The 20033-nt window shown below is 34.1% G+C and overlaps 2 protein-coding genes and 1 non-coding gene across 4 annotated transcripts; 1 reads left to right on the top strand and 2 right to left on the bottom strand.

Annotated features, from left to right (window-relative positions):
- The first annotated feature begins 2238 nt into the window (after positions 1 to 2238).
- TRNAY-GUA lies at positions 2239 to 2322 on the top strand. The gene is given in 2 exon segments: positions 2239 to 2275; positions 2287 to 2322. It is a non-coding gene; the product is annotated as a tRNA-Tyr (tRNA).
- A 2468-nt stretch (positions 2323 to 4790) lies between these two features.
- LOC107003306 lies at positions 4791 to 11107 on the bottom strand. Of its 2 annotated transcripts, none has more exons than XM_015201613.2 (9): positions 10952 to 11107; positions 8349 to 8694; positions 7835 to 7868; positions 7410 to 7625; positions 6913 to 7002; positions 5830 to 5895; positions 5653 to 5744; positions 5502 to 5549; positions 4791 to 5317 (listed from the first exon to the last, which is right to left on the bottom strand). In XM_015201613.2, exons 2-9 carry the CDS (start codon positions 8663 to 8665, stop codon positions 5191 to 5193), a joined length of 990 nt encoding a protein of 329 aa, XP_015057099.1. In that variant the 5' UTR covers positions 8666 to 8694; positions 10952 to 11107; the 3' UTR covers positions 4791 to 5190. The 2 variants fall into 2 exon arrangements, with proteins under 2 accessions (XP_015057099.1, XP_015057100.1); XM_015201614.2 differs by lacking the exon at positions 10952 to 11107 and adding an exon at positions 10660 to 10942.
- Positions 11108 to 11876: 769 nt separating this feature from the next.
- LOC107005096 (CRS2-associated factor 2, chloroplastic) lies at positions 11877 to 17368 on the bottom strand. Its single transcript, XM_015203589.2, has 6 exons — positions 16633 to 17368; positions 15097 to 15224; positions 14747 to 14972; positions 13691 to 13818; positions 13007 to 13160; positions 11877 to 12440 (listed from the first exon to the last, which is right to left on the bottom strand). The coding sequence occupies exons 1-6, from the start codon at positions 17276 to 17278 to the stop codon at positions 11995 to 11997; spliced, it is 1728 nt and encodes a 575-aa protein (XP_015059075.1). The 5' UTR covers positions 17279 to 17368; the 3' UTR covers positions 11877 to 11994.
- Positions 17369 to 20033: the final 2665 nt, after the last annotated feature.

Here is a 20033-nt window from a genome sequence, read left to right as displayed (position 1 = left end):
ATACTTAACCTCTAGCGGGAGTTAATACCTCATATGGTCACTCAACTGTACACTTTTTTTTCATAAAGTCACTCAACTTTTAATTTTAAATTAAAAGTCACTCAACTATGCATTTCTCTCTCAGAAAGTTATTAAACTTTGAATTTTAACTCAAAAGTCACTCAATTATCTCCTCTTCCCTCAAAAAGTTACTCAATCTATTTAATTGTTTTTAATTAAAATTTGCTGCAATTAATTTATATAACAAATCAAAATTTTAAAAGATAAAAAATATCATTTAAACCATTTAGTGATCCATTCACCTAACCCGATCAATTAAAAAATATAAAGTGGATCATATTATTTTTTTGATGAATTGGGTTTGGTGGATGAACTTCTAAATAATTTAAATGGTATTTTTTATTTTTAAAATTTTGGTTTGTTATATAAATAATCAATATCAACAAATTTTAATTAAAAAAAAATTAATAGATTGAGTGACTTTCTGAGGGAAGAGGGGATAATTGAGTGATTTTTGAATTAAAATTCAAAGTTGAGTGACTTTCTAAGAGAGAAGTGCATAGTAGAGCGACTTTTGATTTAAAATTAAAAGTTAAGTGATTTTATGAGAGAAGAGTGCATAGTTGAGTGACTATTTGAGGTATTAACTCCATCTAGCTGATTGACTGATCATTTTAATAATACAACTAAGAGAAAACATAACACAATAAAGGTGAAAAAATATCTAATAAGCAATATTATAAGATATATGAAATCATTTTGTGTTCTTCATAAGACTCATAGAGCATTAAGATAAAAAAAATAATTAATTCTTATAGAAAATGTTATTTTTCTTCATTATTAAATTTTAATAAAAATTAATAAATTCTAATATAAATTAATCAGATCAGTAAATTTTAAACGAGCCGATAAAAATAAATTAAGAAAAGTTAGCTTCTCTTATGGACTTATAGTGGAAAATAATATGATTTAATTATTTATTGGAACAAGTCATTCAAAGACGGTGAATTGTTATGGATAAACATTATCCTTTAAAATTAATTAATTACGTCTAATGGACTCAAATAAATGAATTGAAAATAGACAACGACAATTAATTGTCCATTTGTGTATAATTAAATTATGATCAACTACTAATATATACATGATGCAAAACAAATTAATCAACTAAAATTAATATTCAATGGATTATTTATCAATTATCAATCAATCAACATTCATAAGACCCTAAAATATATACTTCTTCACAGATATGCCTACTTCATGTCGAAGATATTTGAATATCAATAAGAGGCTAGACGTAGATACGTTTTATTAATATGCCGATTTTATATCGAGGGTATTTCAATATTAATTATAAGAGATAAATACCTCTTCATTGACGTACTTATTTCATGCTTTGATGTTTCAAACATCTTTATTGGTGCATCTGCTTTATATTGTGAGTGTTTTTAAAATTTTATTACTTTACTTTCAAAATGTTTTTTCGTTGATAATATAGTTCTACGTCAATAAAAAATCTAGTAAGTGAAATTCAATATTAATAAAATATCAATATGTCTCTAATAATTTTTTTAATTGACTAAAAAATTGAATATATATGACGTAATTAAACTTCAAATTGGTAAATATATTATTGAGAATATTAGATATCTTAATGAAAGTCTCTTTCATGCATTCACTTATAGACTAAGGAAAACTAATAAAGTAGATTTGGTCCACAACCTTTTACATTTTATTAAATTAAATTTTATAACCTAAGATAAGTTACAATTTTTTAATTTTTTTTATAGCCCTTAACCAAACACGTCTTGCAATTCTAGTTTAAATATCAAAAGTAGTGCTAGCTGTTAACTAATTTTATTAATTAAATTTACATGACCACACTAATAACCTATGGTAGTATATTAAATTAATTAATTATGTACTTTTTAATAAGAGTTTGTTACAACAACACTCTTATCTTTAAAATAATTTTGGTTATTACAATTACAATAACAACATATCTGGAGGAAGATGATGTGTACAGAACTTTATCCCTATATTGTGAATCTTAGAGATACTATTTTCGATAGACCTCGACTCAAGTAAACTATATCAAAATCAAATATGAAAATAAAAATAGATTATAAAAACTAGAACGACTGCTGACTAACTTTTTGTCATAATCCTCGATTTTTGTTATTCAATTATTGATAACGTCTATAGCATTGATAATATGTATTGTTTAAATAAATTCCGACCTTAGCTCAGTTGGTAGAGCGGAGGACTGTAGTTGTTGCTGTTATCCTTAGGTCGCTGGTTCGAATCCGGCAGGTCGGATTATTTTTTTATTTTTATTTTTTTAATTTTAAAAGTGAATTCTTGATGTTAATTTATTAATTCAAAAATCAAATTTTCTTCAATCTTATTTTATTTTAGGAAAAAAAATTCACTTAACTATATTTATCAAGTTTATAATTTTGAGGCAAACGTGAAGGTAAAGATTGATACACAAGTTATATCCTAGGAGATGGAGAAGTTTAATTGATGTCACACATTGTATTAGTGGTGTGTGTATCGGTTGGTTCAGTTTTATGTATTATTGGTTTGGTGTATCAAGTTTTAAATATGCTAAATCAGTAAATATTCATTATCGATTTTCGAGTTATAGGTATTATCTGTTTAGTTTTTCCCGATAAGAGAAAATGTTCATAAAATGAATGTATAATATCTCACTTCTATAACAATTTGACTCAATACAGTGAGACAAGCAAATCATCTGTAAATGCTTTCATAAAGTGAAAGTCATTTGCTTTTTTCTGAATGTCATAACAGAGTAATTGACAAAGCGGTCTGTTAGGACCGTAAATAAGCAAGTGTAAATGCGGAAACCAGCAAAGCAAACCTCAAAAGACCACGAGTAAGAAGACAACGAGAAATATACCAAAAGACACAAAGATTTAACGTGGTTCGGTCAATCGACTTACGTCCACAAAGGAGATGAGCAATCCACTATAAATATGAGAGTACAAAATACAGAGAGAAACAACCTCAATCAATTCACTCGGAATACATGGGAGGTTCACACAAGTGATAACGCATCAAGCTTGTGACCCATAAATTCTCCCCCTAACCAAAACTCTCAAAGCCCTTAAGACTACATTGTGAATGCTGATTAAGTTAGAAGGAAAATTCCTTTAAAACCTTTTCCTACAAGAAAAAGATTAGTCAATCCAAAACCTTTTCCTAAAAGGAAAACCTATTCATGGTAATAAATTTAGGGCAAACAAAATCCAACACGACCCACCACCGAATTAATCGTGGTTGATAAATAAAGACTGAGAGCAAAATAGGGTTATGCAAAATATGATTATGCTTAGGCAAAGATTGTACTTCTCATCCCTTCTTCTTTATAGTTACTGTTATTTTTCAAGTTTTCATATTGTATGAATCAAAAAAAGCTTGTCTTTTTGTTTGTTTGTTCTCTCTATTGTTTGGTTATTGAGTTGAGACAATCACTACAACCATTTTAGCGTTTGTTAGGGGCAACTTGGTAAACATATTCAAAGTAGGGATAGGAATATGAAGAGTTTCCTTTATGTTCTATTGGCAATCCCCACCTAAACATTATTCTTCTTGTGCCTAGAATATCTTGTCATTGGATTTTGATTACTTCCCTTTATTTTGTGCTGGCTGCACAAAAGATCATAAGTAAGAAGACAAATGAGAAACACACAAAGATTTAACGTGGTTCGGTCAATCGACTTACATCCACAAAGAGATGAGCAATCCACTATGAAAAATATAGAGAGAAACAACCTCAACCAATTCACTCAAGTGATAACATGTCAAGCTTGTGACCCACAAATTCTCTCCCTAAACAAAACTCTCAAAGCCAATGCTGATTAAGTTAGAAGGAACATGTCTCTTACAGAGTCCTAAACCTTTTCCTACCGACTAGCCAATCCAAAATCTTTTCCTAAAAGGAATACCTATTTTTATGGTAAAAAAATTAGGACAAATAAAACCCAAACAATTTCCTGTGCATAATTTTTCTTCAGTGTGTTTCTAATATGTTTGAACTACTGGAAATGTTAAATAGGGTGTTTTTTAATAACCAAGAAATGCTCTTGACACTATTGGCATATGGTTCGAAACTCGGTGGATAATGAGTTCCAAAGAGTGCATCACTTCTGCCAAGATTTGGATGCTTCATCGATGAGCGATTTGTGAAGATAATATTTCTTGACAATTGAACGCTTATCTCGTTATTGTTGTAGGACTCGTTGTTTGTGTGCACCTCGATTAATCTGTTGGGTACTTAATATCTCCATAATGTAGAAGAATATTAAGAATGTTGCGTCCCACTCAGCATTCAATATTCGTTTTAGAGTTTTGACTATTTGAATTGTACATTGTAATGTCTGTTAAAGGGAGAAACAAACTCCCCACTAGAATATCATTCATTTTTCAAGGCTCGAAAATGTGTCTACTTATTTAATCTTAAATAAGTTTAAATGTCTACTTAGATACTAGTTCAGGCTAAATTTAAATGATACAATTATGTTTTATGCCTTTTAAATCTTTGCTAAAAGACTAAAAGAGGCTTCACATATTTTTCCCCTTGTTATAGACTTTAGTGGTTTGCAACACAAGCTGAGAATAGTAGACAATATGAAGGTAAGTTACTCATGGAGATTCAAGCAACAATTACGTACGAAGTTCGGAGAGGGTGGTGTATATGCAACCTCCATAGACCCTCGACTCAAGTAGAACATATCAAATATGAAAAGAATATACAAACGAGATTCAAGAATATGGGAGTAAAATCTCTTTCCATTTCTTCCGAGTCTGTTGATGCTGAAGCGGGTTTCACTTCAACGAGTAATTATACAAGAGAGTAACACAGCAACAACATCAACATTTCAAACCAGACTCAAATAACTGGTTCTGCAAGTAAAGGAAGAGAGGAGCAATTCCCATTTTCTTTCTAGTTTCGTATGGTTTCGAGGATATAACAGAAAAAATTCACATATATATATACATGATGATCTCGAACTCGGGGTGAGGGTAAAATGAATAAATAGAATAGCTTGTGTTCCTTAGCTCATTTATCTGAGCAACACTAAGAATTTAAAGAAAAAAAGACATTGCTAGTAATAATAATGTTATTTGACTTGTTTAATGGGTATTTGAACTCACTGTTTCTCACTGTTTGTCTCCAGATAGCTTTCTAATAGTCCATTTGAACAATCTTGCTAACCAATACTTCAATGCTATCACCAAGGCAAACATACCATAGCAAGGGAGATGAACCACACCAACCATCAAGTACCTACAATTACAGATGAGGCATAACGATAAGCTTATGATCGTTTATTTGCACTCAATGAAGGTTTTAATCTTAATCATACGGATCTCAGTAGTTGCAGTTAATGAAGGTTTTAATCTTAACTAGTTGATAGAAGACATTTCAGTAGATGTAAATTTTGTATATATGAGAGCAATTGGACACATACACTAAGGGGGCGTATTTGTATGAAATATCCAGGAAGGGATAAGGCCACCTGTTGCAACAAGAGTTAACTCTAATTAGTAACAGCATAAGCCTAGATGACTCTTACTTTCTGAAAAAACGATGACGAAAAGCATGGCGTAAGCAAACATTACCACTTTGAGACACACATATGGACGAGCCACTGGAATGAGACAAATGTGCATGTATAAAGAACAAAATATGCAAATCTGAAGAAAGGGAACCGCTGGAAGGAAGCAAGAAAGTATGTTAGCCACAGTTTGGGCATGGGATACGTTTATAGCTTAAGCCAGTTGTGAATGCAAACTTACTAGAGAATTCAGAATCACATCGCCAAGCAGGGTAATAGCATTGATAGAATGCATACCAATAACTAGCTGCATAGATCGGAAGAAAATCAACTTGTGATAGAAACATTTAAACATCATTTAAACTATGTGCAAAGCAGAAATAAATACTAATCATGGTCTCTACACATACGTGCGGATGTCACTGCTCAACTTTTCACTAGATTAGAGAAGCCTTTCCATGTTGACAAGTTACACAATTAATGATGAAGGAATCCAGGTAAAATTGTTCTTTTCAATCATCGTGTGCAGTGGAAGTATCGATACAAGAACAGTCCAGTGAATTTTTCATGTAAATTATAAATCTGGTAGATTATACATCTTTTGCCTTAATTTCAGAACTCGGCACAGTTAATAGTAGCGAATGCATAGGTAAACAATGGTGAAGTTGAAGTACTTCCATCTTCTAAGAGCATTTAGTCGTATTACAACCGTGAACTTTCTGCTGTTCAAGTTTTCAGTATCCATGCATATCGAAATATGTCAGAAACTAAAGCAAAGGTGAGGAGGGTGAGAACAACCACACAATCAAGAAAGTAAAAGTGATACTTGATTGTAAAAGAAATTGCAAAATTTTAAACCAGAGGTGAGTCGTTTATGTCCCCAGAATTGAAAAAGTTGAGTAGCAAAGCATAACTGAACAACACTCTGGACTTAGCACTACAGTGCATTGTATTGCATAATAAATACTCCCTCCGTTTCAATTTGTTTGTCAAGTTTTGTCTTGGCATGGAGTTTAAGAAAGTAAAGAAGACTTGAACTTTGTGGTCTTAAACTAAACTAAAGATATGTGCAATGTACCAAAATACCTTTTAATCTTGTGGTCTTAAACATGACATGTGGAAAGTTGGAAACAAAGAGTTGCCAAAAAAGGGAAGAGATTTTCCTTTTTAAATAGACAAAAGAAAAGTAAGATAAACAAATTGTAACAGACGGAGTACACAGAAGCCACAAATTGAAGAAAAATGCAAAAGGGAAACAGAGTCAAGCCAGTTAACTATAATGAAATAAGACTCAACTAAGGAAACTATAGTTCTTAGAACTTACAAATTGCAATCCGGAACCACTGGGCAAGAAAAACGGGTAGATAAGAAGCCAATAAACGCAATCCGTAAGCACCACGGCACCAGCACAGACCTAAAAGTTTTGAACAAAATCAAAATAAAAGGAAATCAGCCAAGTTAATGTTCTTGAACCTCTTTGAAGGGTGCAGCTTCCCTTCCAGATAGCAACTTAAACTAGGAAAAAGAGGATCATAACGAGACATGAGAAATGATGTAAAAACGACTCATAAAACCGGATCAACCAGTAACAAATACAAAGTCGCATTTCTACTAGAGGCCTAACACATGTTAATAGAGTTAATTAGATTGAAAAATATTAAATTCAATATCTATAAGAAATGAGGAAATGACATAATAGGTTACATATGCCATAAATGAGTATAAGGAAAGAAAGAAATGAAAAATAAAATTAAATATTCTGATTTACTCCATAATCATAAAAAATAAAAACAAATGTGAGTGAATCTTGAGAGAACATGCCTGAAAAATTATCTGAAAGAGATAGCCCAAATAACCTGCCGGTTCTCTATCATCAGTTTCCTCGACGGAACTCAAATCCTTGGATACGCCAGGTAAACTTGCATTCTTCTCAAGAGTTGGAGAATCGTTTCTCTCTTCATCAATGAAACAAACTTTTGCACTATTAACACCCTTTCGATATTGGATACAGCCATAGATGGAGAGTGAAGACCCTAGCTACAGAATTTCGTTGAGAACATAACCAAGTTAAAGAAACAAGGGAAATTTGAAACTAAATATGCTTTGGATGAGGAAAAAACATTTTCATTTTGTATATGTATCACTATGAAAAATAACAACTAGAGGGCAGATCTCAAGACATTTACATCCTACAGATCATATGTTGAAATGAATGGTATACATGGTTTAATAGCTGAGTAACATACCCCAAAATAGATAGTGACCAAAGAGAATGTCCACCTGTCCAGTACAAAAAGAATTATCAAAAGCAAAATATAAGACGAAGTATCATGCTATGAGCAAGTAAAATTGTATATGAACGTGTAAAACTGAAATTCATTAAACACAATTTTCTTAAATTTTGAAAGCTTCAAGAGATAATTAGGCTTCTAGTATAGCTCTATCAAGGGGAAACTTGATCGATAAGGCATCCCTTAGAAGTTAAGGATTTTAAATAATCATGAATGAGCACCAAATAATAAAAGAAAAAGCTAAAAAGATAGCAATGGCATGACCATTAATGTGGACATTTCCAGCACACATTTATTCCGACTTTTAAGATAAACCTTAACTTGATCAGGGATTGAAGTAGTACTCCATTAGGGAAGGATAACCCACAGAATTCAGAGATATTAACAAAGATACAAGGTAGCAAGAGCGCCCCGAAACAGAATCAAGCCTAGAAGAAATATGGAGGAAGTAATAAGGAGATGGCCTTACTGAGTATAGAAAAAGAATATATCTGAACTATTCATATAAGCATCTGAGGAGAGCATTGATAGAAGAAAAGTGAAAGCAATTAGCCTGTAAGCAAGCAGCCAAGCAGGATGGATTGATTTGTGACATGTGGTCCAAGCTTCGTCTTTGTATAAGAACCCGACCTTTTTTTCCTTAATATCTCTTTCCTTGATTCCCAACTTTGGCGAACCTTCATACTTCCATATTATGAGTGCTGCAATTCCTACAAGTACGATGACCCCCAAACCCAAGAATAAGAAATTCCAGGTCAACCAATAACTGGCGGTGGCTGTTCTCATGACTGGCCACTAAGTATGTTTAGAACATCCTGTTAAGAAGCTCATTGTAAGTATTAATCGTTCAAAGCTTGAGTTTATATTTCTTTTATCTGAAAGGTGGACCAACCTCCAGCTATAGCAAGAATTCAAGAACTTTAGACTCTATGTGATATCTCAAATTGAAAAATGGTACTCCCTCCGTTTCTCAAAGAATGACCTAGTTTGACTTGGAACGGAGTTTAAGAAAATAAAGAAGACTTTTGATCATGTGGTCCTAAATTAAAGTTATGTCAAATGTACAAAGTTGCCTTTAATCTTGTGGCCTTAAACATGCTACGTGAAAAGTTATTACCAAAAAAAGAAAGTGGTCATTCTTTTCGAAACATACTAAAAAGGAAAGGAGGTCATTCTTTTTTAAACGAAGGGAGTATTTTTTTTTAATGGAAGATTACTTTTTCCTTTTCCATATCCAGCAGAACTAGAAGAAAAAATTGATCACCAACCACTTTTAAAGGCTCCTTTACAATTTACAAAAAGGAGTCAAAACAGTCTAAGCTTTAGCATAAAGTGAAATCTACCAGAAGTTCGTTACAAACTTAGGAATGATTTTGGTTTATAACTCACTATGATATCCTCGACGTCAGAGCCAAAAATACTATACAACAGAATTCAATAAAAATGCAAGAACATAACACAGGACTAGAAAGTATGACCTGAAACAATTCTTGAACCAACTTAACCACTAAACTAGAAGCTTCCTTATGTTAAGAGGATTCAACAGCACACACATATATCATTTTGAGACAAAACAACACACACATATTATACACAAAACGGTTTAGTTTTATCCTATTTTTACAGTATAATTTTCCAACAAATTGAACCCTCGTCATTACATGTACCTTCACCCCTGATATCCATAATGTACTGAGCTAAAATGAAAAATTCAAGATGCAGATGCAGGACCCTAGAACAGAATAAAAAGCAAGGATGGAAGTTCCTTAACACAGATTGTAGGCCAGATTGCTATACTATCATAAAAAGGACATTAACACTGTTAAAACAAACCAGAAAACAATATCAAGAGGGGAAACAAGATAAACATGGCAAAATACATTGTCACCGCTTAGGTGTCAGGTTAAGAGTAGGAGGGAGAGTTTTGAAATCAAGAAAAGAAAAGAAAAGCATTGCCCAATACTCTACTGATGGGGTTTGAAACTTAGACCTCAACCGTGGAAGGCAGAGAGCGAGCTCACTGGGTGAGCTAGCCTTCCACCCCATCTGTCCTTCTCCATATAAAAATCTTTTCATTTTGGAAACTTATTTTTCTTTACAACTTCTAAAAATTAATTCAAATTTCACTAGAATATTCTCAAACTTATTTTTGATAAGATGTAACAATATCAAATTAACTTTTCAATCATTACTTTGTTGAAATTTTTTACTAGGTAAGTTCTAAGTTAATCATTTTGATTATCATTATAGGTTTATTTAGCTTATCAAGCTAAACCTCTGTCGGAGTGGTAGGTCGAGGCCAACTCTTCACAGCCTCTATCTTCTGAAAATCCACCATGATGCCTGCACTAGACACCACTAATCCGTAGACACTCATACTACCCTATAAAAGTTTGGTTCAAAAGTCGACTTATACATGCATCTACAGGTACTTTAGGCAAATTCGGATTCCGAGATTGTGGGCCAATATAAGTATTTTAACATAAACCTTAAAAGATACTTCAAAAGGAAATTTGGAATAAACTCACATAACCAACCACCAACTAAAATTGACTACAATATTTTAAATGTTGTGTCAATTCAGAGAATATTTTCTTGACTCTCATATCAACAACAACAATATACCCCGCGTAACCCCACAAGTGGAACCGAGGAGCATAGAATGTACGTCGACCTTACTCTTGTGAAGCTATATTCCTTTCTATAGGTAAATAAATACATAAGCACAAAGCAAACACCCAAACACAAAATTGACTATTTACACAAGCAATAAAACATACCCAGAAAAAAATCTTGATGAATCAATCAAAAAAATCTAATCTTTTTTACAATTTTTTTGTTCTGAGCTGCACCTAAGAAGCGTCTAGGATCAAAAAGAGGTGAAACCCAGAAACCAAAATTGGAGGTATAACAAGAACCCCCAAACAAAAAAAGTTAATCTTAAAACCTAATGCTATCAAAAAAAAAAAGAAAAGAGATTTCTGCTCTATGTTTCTCTGTTCAAATTACTAGGGATAAACAAGAAAGCAAAAAAAGAGAAACATGTAAACTTTAAGGTAATTCACATTGTACCTTATTGGCCTGAAGATGTGAAATAATGGTTTGATTAAATGAAAGGGATTTGTTTCCATCTTGGTTCCCCCCCTTTGTTGCACCAAAGGCCCTTCCTTGTTTCTCTTGTGTGTTTGTTCTATATGAGTGAAGGACCTTTTTTTCCTATAAACCATTCAACTATGCATAAGAATATTAGTCAAGAAATTTGACTATGATGGGAATTGGATGTTGTTTGGGGGGTGGGGTGGGGTTTACAATGTTACGATAAATTGCTCGATTATTTTAGGTGAAATAAATAACATCGAGATTATTCTAAAGCTATTTTAAGAAAGACACAAATGAAAATGAAAGTTAAAATTTATCTTAATTTAAGCCAAATACATATTTTATAGAGAATTTTTCGAATTAGCTATAGTTTAGAGCATACTACTTGTTGTATCGGATTGTATCACGTTGGTGTCAGCAAAAGAGTTGTATTCAGAAGCGTGTATTAGTTATTTAGAAGCGGGTTTAGTTAATATCGCACACTGATATTAACGATGAAAGAGTTGTATCCACAGAACGGATATTAGTTATATACCGCAAACTGATATTATGTTATCTGAAAACACACGAACGAGTTTGTATCGATGTGCGTGTATATTGTGTACTTGCTACCAAAATTCCATAATATAAGCTAAATTTTCTTTGAACTTTTTGAAACTATAGTCATTTATAGTCCTACCATTATATAATTTATGAATTATTAACTCACTTCGCATATTATGAATTTCTTTTATCATGGTGATATATGTGTGTCAGTTAATGCACACCTCGATTTACAAATAAGAAGAAATCTTTTGTCATTTTTATTTTTACTGCAATTTCAATCATAATCTCATGAAAATCATAGATTTTTTTTATTGATCGCTAAGCTGCACTCTTGAGTGCACATGGCTCTATATATTTAACATGAATGCAATTGAACTTTTTTTTTTCAACTTGTTTACATTATACAACTATACAGGTAAATATCAAAATAAACAGAAAAAAATTAAATAAGACTTCCTATTTAGGTTACTTTATTTCCTATTTTCACCTTCATTTCCTTTCAACTTATACTCATCATCACTGAACTCCTTTACTATTAAGTCAACTGGTAATAATCCTTTAGGAACTGTTGACTCTAATGCTTCAAATGAGGTGTTAATGTAATATTTATCTTCATGATCATCATCACTGATCTCATCGTCGCTGTCATTGTCATCATCGGAACTGCCTCTCCACATCGGTCCTGACTGTTCAGGGATGCGTTTACTGGATAAAACCAGAGCGGGATATGTGTGCTCTATGGCCTGGGAAATGCTAGCGAATTCCTCCACCTTGTTCAAGAGATCATCAGGTTTTAGATCAATGTCGTCTAGCAATAATGCCTTGCCTGAATCAATAGCATTCTTCCACAGGGACATCATTTTAGGGCTTGTACTCCGTGTTCTCGAGTGTGTGTTGGAATAATCTTTGGCAGTGCCTGCATTTTGGATTAAAACAAAAACATATAAATACTATAGCTTGTCGAATTGGTTTAGTCTGCAAGAAAGAGGACGGTCTAAAGTTCGATAATTTTGAATGTAATATAAGTATAGTTTATCTATTGCACAAAGGGAAACATTAGGCAATGTAGACACAAGTGATCATTAGATTCCATGGCCAAAACCTGGCAGCATCTCATATCTTTTTCTTTTGTTTTGCAACTCTTGATGAGACGCAACAAGAAAAGGCAAAAGAAATATAATCACATTCCGCATTTGAGATGTATGACATGTAGGATGTCTGTTGTCTTAAATGTGATTAAACAACTATCAGCGCATGGCAAGTTGCTCAGGTTGCATGCATAAGTTGACTCAAAGTAAGCACACATGTTTCGGACAAGCAAAATTTCTCCCGTTGACAGAGCTAGAGAGGACCAAATTCCAATTTGTTTCCCATCTAAGACAGCAAGAAGCAGTGAAAAGACAAGAAACAAAGTTACTGCAAGAAAAAATTGAAGTGGCCTAGTAGACCGACCTCCTGGATTTGCCAGTATTTCATGCATACCTGAGCGTCCTGAAGTATTTATTTCATCTGCAAAAGCATCAATTCTGGAGGACACAGCCGGAGGGGCATTTCCGTACATAGGTTTCCAGTCTTTTCCTCTCCACATCAATATCTGTTCATCATCGAATGACAATAGCACACAAGGAACCAATTCCTGTCATTGAAACAAAAAATTAGCGTAGACCTTGTGTAACTAAAGAACATTTTGGAACTTAAACAAAGAAAGAGCAGAAGTATATAAGAGAAGTTGAACAGTTCAAGTATGCCCAAATGTGGATATCAAACATGTAACCATTTTTTGTTATGCTTCGAGACAAGAAAGTCGCTAATCTCTAATTTACAAGAAATTGCTCATCTTAATCAGAGTATTGAGAGGCTACAAGGTGTTGTGTGATTGGCGGCTAGACGTTTCTGAACTGGAAGTCATGCCCAAACACAGCGCAAGCTCCTATCCAACTAATCTTGCTACTTGTCTTGGCAATATAATTATGAAACCTCCGAAGGGTTGTTAAAGTAGCGCAACAATGTGTAAGAGAGATCTTAAGGAAATATTTTACTGATTCATTGCTCAAGATGCATATGCTGAGACCTAATTGACAGAAGCCAAAGTTATGCAGGGAACTAGACTGCAATATAAGAATCAAGCTGTTATAATTAAAGAATAAGAAGAACATTAAGTAAAACCTTTAACTTAGCTCCTAGCTTCTTATAATCACTTGCATGCATACCCCGGCAATCAATCTTCACCAATGGACAAGCTTCAAAGGCACTTCTCACGTCTCTCACTAGCGTAAGGTAGACTCCGTTTTTCGCTGCAGATGAAGATACGCAAGTTCTTCAAAACTAATGAGAACACAAGAAAGAGCAATGGAGTTTAATGTTCTACATATATACAAAGGTGAAAACGTTACCACTAGCTGGAAAGCACAGAAACAGATGATAACCACAAACAATGCACATGAAGTCGGTTTAAAAAGAAAAATAGAAAAGAGAAACTGCACATTGAACATTCCTAGTTAAACAGACAGGTCAGATGAAATTGGAGGACCTTGTGTTTTACTTTGTTTATATAACAAAAACATGTATCATTTAGATTTTGAAAATCTACCTACAGAGTGTTTCTACTTTCTAGGTTCTTGTTAAAGAATGACAAAAGTCTCACATCGGTGGTTAATGAGATGGATGGACTCCTTATAAGGCTTGGGCAGTACTCCTCCCTTTGAGCTAGCTTTTGGTGTGTGAGTTAGGCCTAAGATCTAATTTCACATGGTGTCAGAGCAGGATCTGTCACACCCGATGTTGGGGCCCCCCGAAATCAAAATTGCCCACGCACCAAATGCTAAGCACTGGGCGTCAATGAGATGGATGGACTCCTTATAATGCTTGGGCAATCCTCCTCCATTTGAGCTAGCTTTTGGGGTGTGAGTTAGGCCTAAGAACTAAAATCACAGTTCTCAGATTGGAAAGTAAGATATAAGTTTCGGCATCTATTCAATTGCTGAAAAAACAAAAGCTTTATAAAACTCTCTCAAGCAACCACAATTAGCTAGTAGTCAGGAACTGAGAAGCAAAAGGAGCTGGATAAAGATGTTTCAACATGTTCAGATGTTCTGCCATCAGTTGCGTGTGACCAAAAATATTGCACGTATGTTACTGTATATAACCTCATTTACATGCAATACCCAAATGAGAGACAGAGCTCAAATGTAAAATTAGCTAAAAGCATATAAGATCAAGTACCCAATTTACAGATAGGGGGTAGCTTCTTTCCCTTGATTCGTAACTCATCAGCCTCTTCTTTGGTCAATCCTTCTGGTGCTTCCTGTATAAGTTTCGGGTAAACTGGTGTAGCTGGTTTCCATAACATCAGTGGGTACTTTGGACGTGTATGCTGGTCATAGTTCCTTCCCCGAAAGAGATAAACTACACCACCCACTCTATGTATGATCTTTCCGCCAGTCTTCTCCTAATAATGTTGAACATGTAGATCAGTAGATGGCAAGACGTAAAATGTTTTAGAATATATAACAAAATTTAATCAAAGAAAAAAAATAACGGAACAATTCAACAAAGTTCAATCAATGGATAACCTCGAGACATTGGCATAGGTTGTTCATATCAACAGTAGGGACTCCTAAGCATCGAACTTTACAAACAGGATTCCTCCTCCAGTGAGTATGTATTAACTCTAACATGTTATGTACCAATCCATCCCGACCTATGAAATTCAAAGCTTCAATTAAAAATTCAAAAGTGCAAGCTCCCAAGCTCAAAAGTTTGAGAGAAAAAACAAAGTACCAAATGCATGGGAAAATGGAGAAAATTTGTTCTGAACTCCTAAGCTAAAATAAGATGCCATCAACAATATATAATCAACCCGCCGAAAGAGGGGGGGTGGGGGTGGAGAACACTTTGCCTAATTCTATCTTTTATTTCACGAAAATTGGCTCAACGTTCCACAGTACTTTGACAGTTTTGAGTTGGTTTTGCAACAGCAATCAATCAATTATCTAGTATGTCACAATCCCAAATCAATTTTGAGTCAGCTATGCAAGTAAACCATTAATCAACCTTAGGTACTCCAGTCCTTGTAAGGCAGAGGGAATAGAGGACACGCAATAAATCGAGATGAACGAGGCTGAAACTTGCAATGAGCTAGCGTTATCAAGCTAGCTCAATAACATGTCATTTGGTTAACAACATAAACAGAATCAATCCTAGCATAACATTCCACATTAATAATACTCACACAAATTACACGGAATTTATGCATTATTTTATGCGAGATTAGAATGAAGAATAGTTACACATGTATTAGTAATAACTGGATGATATTTTCTAAAAATAAGAATTTCCTGTAAAACAGACCATCTTTGCATAACAATTCATGAACTATTACTCGCTGCATAATATTCCTACATATTACTGACACATAATAATTACTACTCTTCTGAACTAAACAATTGATTAGTAAAGAATCCTCATGTTATAATCTTAGAAGAACTAGCCTGTGAACTAAACAGTTCATCTATAGAGTCATTCAGCAACAAATACAGAAGCTAGTTCAACAAGAACAACAACATAGCCAATGAAATCCCATGAGTGGGGTATGGAGAGGGTAGTGTGTATGCATACCTTACCCTATCTTCGGAGGTAGAGAGCTTATTTTGTTTCTTTTAGACCCTCGGCTTGACAACAAATATACAGTGTAATCCCACAAAGTGGGGTATGGGGAGGGGTAGAGAGTACGCACACCTTACCCCTACCTTGGAAGGCATAGAGGTCGTTTAGACCCTCAGCACAAGGAAAAGAAGCAATCCAAGCAGTAATAAGAAAAAAACAAATGACGGAAATGAAGAAGCCAAGGCAAAATACTATAGACAGCCTCACAAATCATCCTGAACAGTAATTCAAAACAACATAATACAATAATTGAAGTACGAAAAACAACGTATAGTAATTAAACTCAGTCTCATACGACAAGAAACTACAAGAGTAATACTACGACTAATGGTACGGAAGGATAAGTGAGACAACGCTTATCTATCTTACTAACCTTCTACCCTCTGTTCAAGTAGAACAAATACAGAACAAGTGCATTCCCTAAAAGTCCAAAATAAACTTACCAATGTTAACCTGTCGATTACTAGCTATACAATGTTTCAAAAGCTCTTGAATTTCCATCTTTGTCAATGGAGCACCCAACACCTTCTTTGGCTTTCCTTCAAACACTCCCAGCTCATACGCCCTCAACATTTCATAACGCTTACCCCCATCATCATCACTCTGCATTTGAGGATACAATGGCTCAAAAAGCTTAATATTTCTCTTAGCTTTCTTCATGGGTGCTTTCCCTGTCCACGGTCTAGGCATAGTCGGAGGAGCAAAAGGTAAAAAAGCCGGTTCACGAATAGCCAACGGTTTTGCTTTCGGAGTTTCAGAGTAACTGAACTGGAAATCAAAAGGGGCACCAGGGAGACGATATGAAACGCCGGAATCTTTAACGACGACGGAACGGTCGCCGTCTTCGGTGATTACTTGACCCGGTTTAACCGGTTTGTGGTATTTGGAGTTGTGATGGTGGGTTTTGAAAGCTGGAACCGGGTTTTTTTCTGGTTTTGAGGAATTGGGGTTTTTCTTCTTCGGGTATTTGGGTATGGGGATGGGTGGTTGAGGTGGTGGGGTTGAGTTGGGGTTGTGGGTAGGGGGTGGGGTAGTGGGAAGATTAGAGAAAAGATTGGGTTTTGGTAGTGACATTGCTAGAATTGTCATTGTATGAGCAAAGTAAAAAGCTTTGTTGTTCAATTGGGGTGGGGGTGGGGGTGGGTGGTGGTGAAGAAGATGAAGTAGCAAAGTGTTTTCTGGTTTTTTTGTGTTGCAAAGATGAGAGAGGGAAGGAAGATGATGAGCAAATCTTTTTGGTAGAGGAGATTTTTTGAGAAAAGAACAAAATGGTCCTCAAGGTTTAGAGTTGTTTTACTTTGGTTCTTCATCTCTGTCATCACACACTCATTCTCATCTCTCGTAATATTTATAAAAATACTTTTAAGATAATATTTTTAATATACGTACTCCACGTAAGAATTCGTACATCTAAGAGATACAAGAAACTGAAATAAGCATGTTGAAATGGTTGTATGTATATTAGGAGAGGTAGGATGAAGAACAAGTATATATTTATATATGAGATAAGGTGAGAGAGGTTTTAGGGAGGTGAGGTTGAGATGGTTGAAACATGTGAAGAGAAGATGCACGAATACTCTACTGAAGAGATGTGAAAGTTTGGCTGTGGAGAATTTTAGGATAGGTAAAGATAGATCGAAAAGTATTTAGTGAGATGATTGGAGAGGACTTGACTAGGGGTGGCAGGGGGATCGGGATGTCCCGGCCCGACCCGCGTCCCGCCCGACCCATCCCCTTATATTAGGGGGTTTAAGGGGTGGGGGATGAGGGGACCGGTCAGGGGCGGGTTCACCCCTGCGTCCCGGTCGACCCGGCCCGATTGAACCAGCCGGTTCGCGGGATCCCCTCTTTTTTTTTAAAAAAAAAAAGTTGCCGTTTTAATCCGTTGGGGAAACGGCTAGTGGGCCCCCCCAACGGATTTTTGCTACTTTTTGTGTTCCCAAACACCCCCTACCACCCCCCTACTTTTAAAACTTTTTTGTTAAACCCTCAAGTTATAATAATTACACTTTAACCCATTTTTAATATTATAAATACACCTATCCCCTACTATTTCTTACAAAATCATCTATTCTCATTTCTCTCATCGATTTTTCTATATCCTCTCAACTCTCGACTCTCAAGTGTCAATCTTAATTTCTATTCCATTTTAATTCTCATATTATTATAATCCATATATTTCAATTTTCAATTCAAAATTTTCATATTATATCAATATATATAATTATATTATCTCATATTTGTTATCAAGTATTGGTTGGAGTTTCAAATTACAAGTTACAACAAACCACAAGCTTCAACAATCGGTTTCACGTCTGCTATCAACGCAGACGTTTGGTACATTCGTTTCATAATATTTATATTTTATTTTTCGTCTTTATTTTTGTGTTATTATTATTTTTATATTACACTTTATATATAATTAAGTATGAATTCTAGCAAAAAAAATAGTGATAAAGGAAAAGAGAAAGCACAAGATAACGAAGAAAGTAGACTTTTTAAATTATTTAATTTTGGTAAAAAAAATAGTAAAGAAAAAAAAAGTAGTAAAAGTGGTGGTACTTTATCTAAATCAACGAGTAGAGTTAGATTTAACATAAATGATTCTACTTATGTTGATGATACTCCTTATGATATTGATTTAAATGTTCAACTCGATCACGAAAATTTAGAACGACGTTATGATAATATTTATTCTAATGTTGATGAAAATTCAGGTGAAGAAGTAGAAGCTGATTTGGGAGAAGAGGAGTTAGAAGAAACACCTACTAGTCCGGTGACAGAAGTTCCAAATGAGACTATCAATTTACCGGAGCAAAATTTTGGACATCCACCCCTTATACCTCCCACAAGGGAGAAGGTGAAGTAACAACGCCCTAAAACTTCTATAATGTGGCAATTTATGACTTTCGATAAAAAAAATAGTGTTGTTATTTGTAATAAGTGTAAGCAACCTTTTAAACATAAACAAGGTGGGGGTCAAGGTGGAACGGGGGGATTAAATAGACATTTGTTATCTTATGTGCCGATTCAATATAAAGAAGCTAAAGCATTAGCCAATAGAAAAAAAAGAATTTCAATCAATAAATTTGATATTACCGGTAATGCATCGATAGGGGCTTCTAACATGGTTCAAGGAACATTAGATCCTTTTAACCCCGCTGGTCCAATAACACAACGTAAATATAATAAGGAATTAGATCGGGAAAATTTAGCTAAAATGGTTTCTGTTTGTGGTTTGCCTTATAGTTTTCCTTCAAATCCCGGTTTTATTGAATATATTCAACAAACTTATAATCCGGATTATAGAGGCTTTTCAAGAAATACTGTTAAATCTGATGTTTTTGAATATCAAGGTAAACATTGTCAATTTCTTCGTTGTCTATTTAGCATATTAGATAGTAGAGTGTCTATAACTTCGGACATGGGTCGTAGTGTTAATGAAAATGATTATTTAACTATTACTGCATATGGATTGATCATAATTGGAATTTGCAAAAAAGAATTATAAGTTATAAACTATGTATAGAGAAAAAAACTGGTGCATATTTAGCTTCAAATATTTTAAGTGTTTTAGATTATTACATGATTATAGATAAAATAATGTCTGTCGCATTAGATAATGCATCTAATAATACAAACGCTGCTAAAATGTTAAAAGTTAGATTATGTCCAATTGACAATAATGTTTTTCATGTTAGATGTGTTGCACATATATTAAATTTATTTGTACAAGATGGTATTTCATTATTTGATTGTGGTAGCGTAAAAATTGAATATGAAGTTACCTGAATTTTTCATACAAACAATGCTGCTAGAATTAGGGAATTTAATGAGCGTTGTT

This window comes from Solanum pennellii, chromosome 11, assembly GCF_001406875.1.
Source record: "Solanum pennellii chromosome 11, SPENNV200".
Taxonomy (NCBI): Eukaryota; Viridiplantae; Streptophyta; class Magnoliopsida; order Solanales; family Solanaceae; genus Solanum; species Solanum pennellii.
The sequence above is the reverse complement of the archived record's forward strand: the minus strand, read 5'-3'. Positions and strand labels throughout refer to the sequence as shown.